Source organism: Anguilla rostrata, chromosome 5 (genome assembly GCF_018555375.3).
Source record: "Anguilla rostrata isolate EN2019 chromosome 5, ASM1855537v3, whole genome shotgun sequence".
In the NCBI taxonomy this organism is placed as follows: Eukaryota; Metazoa; Chordata; class Actinopteri; order Anguilliformes; family Anguillidae; genus Anguilla; species Anguilla rostrata.
Window position 1 is genome coordinate 43068572 of NC_057937.1, and position 10494 is coordinate 43079065.

The following is a 10494-nucleotide window of genomic DNA, read 5'->3' on the forward strand; positions in this document are numbered from 1 at the left end:
AATAGATTATACTTGATTAAAGGTTATGTATCTCTTCTCACTAAACACTTATCTTGTAACACTCTGTGATCTTTCAGTCACTCTGGATAAGGGTGGATAATTATGATGTCTACCAAATGCAAAAATACATACATGAATACAGAGGGGACCAAAAGCCTCAGGACACCAAGAACTGATTGCTTTCATAATTTATCAAGGGATAATACAATTAGGATACTAATTATTCAAGAATACACTATTTTTTAATGCTGTACATTACAAAGTGTGTAGATATTTATTGAAGGTCAACAAATTGTTAGTATTCAGTCACTTTGCCTGTCACTTTGATTATGGCCTTCATTGTGTTTGGCGTTGATTCCACCAGCTTATGCAACACCTCATCTTCCATTTCATCCCAGCACTCTCTCAACATTTCCAATTGATGATGTCTTCATGCTGCTTGATGTTTGGCCTCTTAAACTGTTCCCGCAGATTTTCGATTGGGTTCAGGTCCAGTGACTATGGTGGGAATGCCACTCTAATAGGCTCCCTTTGGTCTCAATAATCCAAAGACATGTAAATGACCATGTGTGCTCAGTCAACATACCCTGTATAAATAAAGGTTAAATCAAATAATGTATTCTTGAAAATAAGAAGTGTAATTGGAGTATCGTAATTGCATTGCTCCGTGATAAATAATTAAAGCAACAATGATTTTGTAGTGTCCTCAGACTTTTGTACCCCCCCGTATGTTCATACATACATGCGTACATACACTTTACACAAAAGCAGCATTCCTGGTTTCAGGCTAAAGAAGTAGAAGTAATCTACTATTTTCATCCTATTTTGTGTTTTAAAATTATACTTTTCCTTTTCGCTAATCTATGTACACTATGCTTTGAATTTATCTCATTTACATGAGGGTGTTGTTGTCTTGTCATAGTAAAGTAAAAAGCTATTTCAACAAATCCAATAGGCAGATACTGTATGTACCTGTTGAAACACTTTCAATTTTTTGGAATGATGTCTGTCAGCTGTCTGCTTCTAGGTTATTATTTATCTTGTGTAATACTTAAAAAGGAAAAATGACATACACTTACTGTCTGCATTTTTATACCGTAGAATGTGTGATTCATTTTCAGGAGCAGGTTACTCAGAAGTAGACTGTGGCTGATATAAATATGAATGTACAATATGTGACAGATTCTCTATGACACAATCAAGGCAAGGACAAATTAAGTTTAACTATTTGTTGTAAAATTTGGTTTTAACATTCTTGCTACAACTACACTTTGCCTATATCTCAGTAATCAGGAATACTTAAAGAAAGAATAAAGAACTCAGAGAGTGTGTGTAAGGGGTTTATGAGTGTGTGTGCGTGCGTGTGTACGCGTGTGTACATGTGCATGGGTGTGGGGAGGAAGGGGTGTGTCCATAATTTCTTCTCAGTGACTTTTATCAGTCTCTCAATAAGACCCTTATCTTCTTACTGTATTGCGACATAACATTAAAACTCAAGCCAATAAATATGCATGATTCTGCGTTTTGCAAGTCAGTGTTTTACTCTAACTGCTGTCACAGCACCAGCCCAGAAGAAGCCAATTAAAGCAGTTCTGCACCTCAGTCCATTAATGATAAGCTCCAACGTGGGCAGACTATATTTTCCTGTGGTATTTTTCTCTTCCCACATTACCGTCCGTCCCTGAGACTCAGAAGCCTCACAATGAGTAAGCTATTAGATTGACTGCACTTCTTTTGCTGGTTGGTTTAAAGGGATCCAGATTGAGCATTTTGTTTTGTTTGTTTTCTTTTGCACTCTACTCTCCCCAGTAAGAGCCCAAAGGAAATGGTGGATTAATTTTGTGTAAATTGCAATGTCACACTTTATTTGGTATATAAAACTTTCAGAGAGAGGGAAGGTTTAGTATTTTTTGTAGGTCGTCTCCCCCTTGTGTTTTTCCTCCCGCGGACAGGAAAATGATTGATCTCTGACTGAAAAAACAGCTCGAACCTTTATCAGTTGGACAAGAAGATGCATGCCTCTTATTGAGTCTGCCATGGAAAAGAAAGCATTGTGTTTCTTTATATCTTTCAGCTAGAAATGATGACATCCAGCTGAAAAGTGTGTCTCAATGCAATGGTCACGGTTTGGACAACCCAACATTTGAGCTACAGGTGAGTGGGAACAAAACACAAGACAAAAAAATGGCATCAATTTAAAAGCCAAAAATAATTAAACAGATGTTTTCTTTGTTTTTCTTAGGAAGACGACCTTAAGGATGACATTGAAAAAGAAAATAACAATGCATCCAATAAATACATCAGGTATTGTAAAGTGAACTGTCGAATAATAGTACAAGTGTAATTAATACTTGTAACTCTGATGACATTTTCATATGCCTGGTGTGTATCTGCTGTTTCGCATTGGTTCGACAGTTTTAAAAGTTGTACTTCTCAAAAGTAATTTAGTTGTGTATGAAATGTGTGAAGGGACAACTGAATGGTAAATGCTCACATTATAATTTGAGAATGACCTGTAAAACGTATTGCCAGTCCATATGCAACACAGTGCTTGTCAGAAATCAAATATATTATCTGCATTTAAATTTAACATGGTTTCCAAGAAATAATGTTGTCATAACACTGGTTTTAACAGTTGGGGTTAAAATCAAGGATGGCACCACTGTATGACACACATCCCTAAATCATGTGTGAACTATAAGTTAATGTTTTTTTCTTTTCTTCTTTTTGTTTCAGCAAGGTCTCAAAGTCTGTCTCCAAAGTGGAGGGTTTCTTTAAATCTCATACACAGACCATCAAGAACATTGTACTAGTTCTGCTGGCTGCAGGTAGGTACAGGTGATCTTTTTTGGTCTTTCTGGAATGTGCGGAAAGGACAAGTGACTTCTCGCCAAACAACCAAACCTGATTCATTAAATGTGTCTGTTGATCAGCAAATTAATTCCAACATTCTAACTTTCTCTGGCTCCTTGATGAAGCTATCTAATTCCAGTATTCCCCAACTTATCCCCAGGTTGTGTGTCCAGTCAGACACCCGTTATCTGTCTATGCCAGTTGCATTATGTGCAGTCCTGCAGTACCATGGCTGTGTAGCTTAGTGAGCGAGTTGCGGAGTGACAAGAGTCGTTGTCTGGCAACATGCGTCTGCCGCATTGACTGAATCTAACTTTTACAATTATTCCAAAATGCCTTCCACTTGCATTCCAAATTGGGGAATTAATTATTATTTTTAATTAAAACTATAGAAAAGTGTCACAGGTTTATTTGAACACCACAAAGGACAACTGTTGTATGTAGTTTCAGGCAGACTCAAGCTAGGCACGTTTTCAAGCTAGGCAAAAAAACATTTTTTTTGGCTCGTCGTATAGTCATATAACAGCGTTTTATAGAGTTATTACTGCTGATGGGCCCTAATCTTGTCAGTGTATGATGTCGTTGCTGTCTGTGTGTTTTAATCCGAAGGCTATGTGGCGTATTTCGTCGCTGCCTGTGTGCTGGACTTTGACAGGGCTCTCGCTCTGGTCATCCTCACTAGCGTGGCAGTTTTCTTCACCGTCTATGGACTCATCAAGCGGTATAAGGGGGACAGCATAAAAAAATGCTTCAAGCCAGCTGGGAGATGCTTCAAGGCCAACTTAAGGTGGCTGAAGTGGTGAGTAGATGAGTGTTTAAAAGATGTGCTAATCTTTTCTCACTAGATCTTTTATAATTTTTTAATAGTATAGTCCTTCCACATCTGGCACAAACAACCAAGAGTCACATAACGTATAACAAATATGTATGAGTGGCAAGTACATTATGGAATTATAGTCTAGTTTGGTTTTATTTCAAATGAATTACATTTTCATAAACAAAGTTACAATTCCGTTTGACACTGTATTACTTGAATCACACTCCCAAACGTTTGCTTCAGCAATACAGCTTAATTAAATCCCTAACTGTAAATCTACCATAAACCTCCTCTAACCCTAACTCCACAGGGTGTTCATTGTGGTGGTTCTGGGACTGCTGGTTGCATGGCTTGTGGTGGACACGTCCAAGCGGCCGGTGCAGCTCATCTCCTTTGGAGGAGTCTGCATGTTCGTTGTCCTGCTCTACATCTTCTCGGCTCACAGAAGAGTGGTAAGCAGTAAGCGGCCAACAGCAAATGTCGTTCCCATGAGAGGCGAGTAGGGTGGAGGAGGGGGTGGGGCAAGGGGGAGGAACAGGAAAGCAAGGAGGGCTGTGGCCTTTCCCATGGTTGTCATCATCCACAGTCACCTCCATGTGTTTTTCCTTATCTTGAAATAGTTTTAGACTTTGTATTTCCTCTTGCCCTGAGGTCACGCATTGCTGTTTTATGCAGTGAGCCGGGAGGTGTCTGATCTTCATTTTTTGGCAAATGGTTTGAAATGTGTGGGGCTGTGTGTGTGTTACATTTAGAGAAGAATGATTTCTATCCAAGGTGTCAAACAAAGAAGAAGATTGCGCTGTTGTTCCCTTCTCATTCTCATGTTTCTCTCATGTTTCTGTTATCCAGGTGTCATGGCGGGCTGTTTTTTGGGGCCTTGGTTTGCAGTTTGTCATTGGCCTGTTTGTTATAAGAACCGAACCAGGTCTTATAGCCTTCCAGTGGCTTGGAGAACAAGTTCAGGTATCAGCATTGTGCTTTTCCGAACTTTAACTTGAAAAGAAATTTTCCCTTGTTAGAAATATATAATTAATAAATTATGGTCAATTAACATGTCTCTTTTTTCTGTTTTCTCTGTCAGACATTCCTAAACTACACCGTTGCTGGCTCATCGTTTGTTTTTGGAGATGCACTAGTGAAACAAGCATTTGCTTTCCAGGTCAGTGACTGTTTCTATTTTATTTAAATTATTTATTTAAATTGCAATTTATTTAAATTTCAGTTGTTATTGTAGACACATGGTACGTGACTGTATATATTTCTCGCCTTTATGTTTTCTATAGGCTTAATGTTTCTTTTTTCCCTAGGCATTGCCAATTGTGGTTTTTTTCAGCAGTGTCATGTCCGTCCTTTATTACCTTGGGATAATGCAGTGGCTGATCATTAAGGTAAAGAATGTTTAGATGTTGTGTTTTATCAGGCATGTTTCACATTTGTGACCATATTCATAGCCAGTTTTGTTCTGTTGGGTCTCTCTGATGACAGAAAGTTATGTGATCTTCCCTGTCTCTCAGATCGCATGGGTCATGCAGATCACCATGGGAACCTCACCTACCGAGACCCTCAGTGTTGCGGGCAACATATTCGTCGGGCAGGTATATGGCTACTTTGTCAATTAACGTGACTGGCCTTCACAGAACCCTGACCTCAACCCCTTCCAACACCTTTGGGATAAATTGTAAAGCTAGCTGTGAGCCCCGCGTAATTGCCCACAAGGTGCCTGATCTCACTAATGCTCTTTTGGCTGAATGGAAACAAATCCCTGCAGCAATTTTCCAATATCTAGTATAAAGCCATCCCAGAAGAGTGGGGGTTGTTATTGGAGTAAAGGCTGGACCAACTCCATATTAATGCCCATCATTTTGGATAAGATGTTGGATGTCAGGTGTCCACATACTTTTGGCCGTGTAGTGTGTCTTATCAGCTTAATACAAGGTGCTGAGGTATTCACATGTGTCTTGCTCTGATGTAATGGATGGCAGATGGTGGAGGTGTGCTGTTAGCGTGCTTTTACAATGTCAGTTTTACTCCTCTCCAGACTGAAGCTCCTCTGCTGATCCGGCCCTATCTGCCGGACATGACCAAATCTGAGATCCACGCTGTCATGACTGGGGGGTTCGCCACCATCGCCGGGAGCGTCATGGGGGCTTACATCTCATTTGGGGTGAGTGCACGAGCATGTGAGCCTTTTTCGTGTTTCCTTCCCTTCTCATCTCTTTCTTTTCTCAGGCATGAACCATAAAGACCCGCTTTTTGAGTTTTGCATTAAAACTGTGCTCTTACTTTCAAACCAAAAGTGTCCGTCTGCATACGGTTGCCATGTGGTGTATGTATGTGTATGTCTCACTGTAAAATGAATGAACTGATGAATTTCAATCAACTTGATATGTGATCATCACCGACCAGGGATCTAACTATTGTTGCAATGTAGTTAAGCAGATTTAACTGGATGTTAAATGTTGTTTGTTTTTGTTATGATCTGTTATGTAACATTTGGAAGCATTCTCTTTCCAATGAAACAAAATTGGCAAAGTATGACATCAGTAAGGTAAATACACACACTAGTAACTAACTCACATTACAGTGATACCACTTATCCTGAAAATGTCAGGATCCAAGGTGAATACACTTCAGCATGGCTACGGAGATGTAGCTAATGTTCAGTCGATCCTCCTACAGATTGATGCTTCCTCTTTGATCTCAGCCTCTGTGATGGCTGCACCATGCGCCCTGGCTCTTGCTAAGCTTTCCTATCCTGAGACTGAGGAGAGCAAGTTCAAGACTGAGGGAGAAATCAAAGTGGACAGCGGGTATGTGTCAGAAAAACAAAATCTAAACATCTTATTATGATCTGTTCTGTGCTTATCTTAAGGGAACTGTGACAAGCTATAGTCACTGTTTTAGAAATTTTAATCTACGTTTTAAGGTATGATATTAGGAAAAGTCCTTTGCTTGTCTTTCTTTCCTCTTTCTCTCTTCTTTATTTTCTTTGCATCCTTCTTTGCCAAGTTTTGATGAAGGGATCTTTCTCATCCAATAGTGGTGAACAGAATCTTCTGGAAGCTGCCAGCAATGGAGCATCTGCCTCCATTGGACTGGTTGCCAACATTGCTGCTAATCTAATTGCTTTCCTTGCAATCCTGGACTTCATAAATGCTGCACTGAGGTGGCTGGGAGGCATGGTGGGATATCCTGACATCACTTTTCAGGTAGAGTTCCACACACCTTCTGGCTCATCCAGGTGAAATTGGGTGCCTTTTAAAAACAGTACATTGTAGGGATTTTGGGAAATGAAGTTATTTAGCATTTTCAGTGTAATTGAGTGCAATAATGGACATGCAATTGTGAGACTCTGCTGTCCTTTCCCTACAGATGATCTGCTCTTATGTGTTCATGCCGGTGACGTTCATGATGGGAATCCCCTATGAAGAGTCTTATGTAGCTGCTGAGCTCATTGGCACAAAGCTGTTCCTCAATGAATTCCTGGCCTATGAGAGGCTCTCGGAGCTGAAGACTAACAGGCTGAATGGCCTGCCTGTCATGAATGGCACAACCGTGCAGTGGATATCAGTAAGTATGCAAAGATTATTATTCTGCTGTTGTACTGTAACTGCTAGTTTACCACACACTGCAAGGTGACCAAACGCTGATCCTAGAAGGCCTGTATCAACACAGTGTTTATTTTAAGACAACCTTTTGGTTGCTAGGCATTCTTTGGCCTTGCTGTTCAAGGTGCAATGCTACAGGTACTAAATGGAGCCCTGTAAACAAAGACATACTCGAAGGCACAGAATGCTGCTATTTTGTATCCTATAGGGATATTAACTACACCTCTGGAATCAGAAGAATGTGTGGCTCAAAGGGTGGCAATGTGGGAATGGCGATTATGGAACGTAGCTCATAATCAGAAAGCTGTGTGTAGTTTTACTTTGGGACAACTTCCAAGTGACTTATTTCACTAAATATCAACTGATTGATAAACTCTAAAAACAGTACATGAAGTCACCCTGGTTCAGTGTTAGCTAAACTCAAGCAGTATATTGCGGTCAGTATCATGATAAATCAAGAACAAACAAAAATGTACCAAGAATCATTATGGCTTTTGTGCGCCCACACGCTCATCTAAACCTCTTTTCATGCCAGGCACGATCAGAGACCATCTGCACTTTCGCTCTCTGCGGATTTGCAAATTTCAGTTCGCTTGGGATCATGATCGGAGGGCTGTGTGAGTGAGGAAGTTTCTTTTCATAGAATTTACATTGTTCATTCTATCTGATATATTCAGATTTTAGCTTTAGGAAACTGCTTTTCTGTCATTTGCCCCTTCCTTTTATTAATTTTTTTTTTATAAAACCACATTTTGTAATGAGAATGTTTGACAGTGATCTGGCTGGCCTCATGTGTGTCCCTCTCTTCCATTTTGTTTTAAGCCTCTATATGCCCATCCAGAAGGGGAGATATCTCTCAAGCGGTGATGCGGGCCCTGTTGACCGGGACCTGTGTGTCTCTGCTCAACGCTTCTGTTGCTGGTAAGAGTTTACGTAACTACCCCGCCACTGCTGAGACGCGCTAGGCTTCCAAAGCGATGCGCTAGGCTCCCGAATTAGAGGCGAAAGACATTTTCCACACGAGCGGGCTGCGCGCTACGGTCGCAGTTTGTAGTCTGGGTTGTGTCATTAGCCGACGATCCCTGCCCTTTACAGCCTACGATGACGAGACGTGTCGCACCAGCGGCAGAGCGGGACACGCTGCCCAGGGATTCTCAGGTTACCGCTGCCTTAGTTCGTCCCCGCTACACGCCAGGTGCACACGGTCTGCGAGTACCGTCAGTAAGAGATCCAAACTCTACTCCGATCGGCACCCGCTCCCATTTAGTAACGTGAGCCTTTAAGTGTGGAAAATAGCAACAGGCTTATAGGAAAGTACGGTAGTGGAATGCATGCACTTCAGCTGCGGCACTCCACGGACTGTTACAAAAAAAGCCGTGTGATGTAACATCCAGATGTATGCCTTTTGATGTACTTAAATAAAACCGGGACAAACTTTATTCCCTGTGTCAATAGCATTTCAGTCCATCCTATGTATTTTGAAAGCATTTAAGAAGCCTGCCGAAACTTTCACTCTGAAAGAGAAATGTACAATGTTTTGAATATTTTATAAGTTGAATTCATTTCAAGCACACATGATGCATTCAAAATATCCATAATCATGAACTATGTAAAGTTAAATAATGAACCTAATCTCCTCAGTGTGTTTATCCTTGCTCAGTATTTTTCATTTGAAGCCATAAAATCGTAACTGACCTGATTTGAAACATACAAAACAAGTATGAACTGTCTTTGGCAGGAATTCTGTTTGTCCCCCCAACTGACTGTACAGATGTGTTCAGAAATGCAGACTTCAACAGTACATTTCCAGAGCTCACAAACTGCTGCTCAGACCTCTTTAAAAGGTAAGAATTTAGTTCCAGTTAGAATAAAATTGTTAACATCCAGCTGAGGAGGAATTAAAAGAAAATAGATTTGTTGTAAGGCCAGTAAATGTATTGCAATCAGAACTCTGCACTTAACCTTAAAAATGTGTGTATTACTCTTGAACATTCTAGTTGTATACATCTGTGTGGATTTGGCCACGCCATTTTGTGCCTTTCATAGCATATATTGAAACAGCATATCTTCCCAGTGTAGGGGGGAGGGGGCAAAGCAGGAAATCAAACCTATCCAGGAAGGTTTTCAGATGTATAACAACACCCCTTGAAAGCCATTGGCTCATTAGCAATCAAGGAAATTAATGTGGTATTGTGACATTACAGTAAGGAAATTTCTCACAGAATGCTTTTGCTTCAACAACACTGCATCCTCAAATCCCTGTTGTTCTACAGCACCTCCTGGGACAACGAAACTGCCATTTTTGAGGGAACTTGGAGCTCGGTGCAGAATGCCACGTTATACTTCAACAATTGCTGTGGTCTTTACAACAACACATTGTGCCTGTAGGCCTTCCTCATGATTACCTCGTTCAAGGACTTTAGGAGAAAATTTTTGAATTTTTTGATTTGAGATCTACATAGATTTCTGTGTTGATTAATAAGAGGATGTGTTATGTGATATCAGATATGTGTTGTATACACTAATTTATGTATGAAATTACTCATGTTCTTAAAAACCTGTGGAGTAGTGCGGGTCACTGACTGTCTCTGAGGATTATGATACAAACTCTGGTTGCAGTAAACTCACTATCTGGCTAAAGGCCAGTTCAGATCAATGATTCGCAACGAGACTGGATGTAACTTGCAAAATTCCAAGACGTCTGATTGTAAACGTTCCAAAACTGCACTTGGCGATTTGACAAGGTGGGTCTTTTGAGACCCCAGGCAATGGCTTCAGACGCTCTGCAACTAACCAGTTCACACTGCTGCAATTTTCTCTGCAACATTCTAAAACCGTTTCATCTCATTGCGAATCATTGATCTGAACTGGCCTTAACTGACCAAGTCTATCAGAGCCATACATGGGTGAAAAGCCTTGTGAAGTGCTGTAGTTGCTGCTAAACAGTTATTATTGTTATTTTAAAGCACACTGTTCTTGTTTTTTATTTTAAATTCAACCTTTCATTCAGAAAGGGGATTTCTTTGTGTATATTTTTTAAAATATTGTAAAATATTTCACACATCAGCAAAGTGTATGCAATCATTTCTCTTTGACTTGGCTCATATGATGATGATGATGATGATGATTATTATTATTATTATTATTATTATTATTATAGAAGTACTAAAAGTAGTAGTATTATCTCCTCTAAATGCAGCATCATATTGTAACAAG

At 40.1% G+C, this 10494-nt stretch overlaps 1 protein-coding gene across 1 annotated transcript; it reads left to right on the forward strand.

The window, feature by feature from the left end:
- Window positions 1–1548: 1548 nt before the first annotated feature.
- slc28a1 (solute carrier family 28 member 1) lies at window positions 1549–10420 on the forward strand. Its single transcript, XM_064336352.1, has 18 exons — window positions 1549–1706; window positions 2075–2154; window positions 2243–2304; window positions 2737–2828; window positions 3463–3652; window positions 3981–4122; window positions 4520–4633; window positions 4752–4829; window positions 4978–5058; window positions 5185–5265; window positions 5709–5834; window positions 6350–6480; window positions 6711–6879; window positions 7043–7240; window positions 7814–7895; window positions 8101–8199; window positions 9017–9122; window positions 9552–10420. The coding sequence occupies exons 1-18, from the start codon at window positions 1703–1705 to the stop codon at window positions 9664–9666; spliced, it is 1950 nt and encodes a 649-aa protein (XP_064192422.1). The 5' UTR covers window positions 1549–1702; the 3' UTR covers window positions 9667–10420.
- Window positions 10421–10494: the final 74 nt, after the last annotated feature.

Coding starts and splice junctions, on each gene's coding strand:
- slc28a1 (XM_064336352.1), top strand. Junction 2,829..3,462: donor ACTAGTTCTGCTGGCTGCAG/GTAGGTACAGGT, acceptor TTTAATCCGAAG/GCTATGTGGCGTATTTCGTC. Junction 9,123..9,551: donor TGCTCAGACCTCTTTAAAAG/GTAAGAATTTAG, acceptor GTTGTTCTACAG/CACCTCCTGGGACAACGAAA.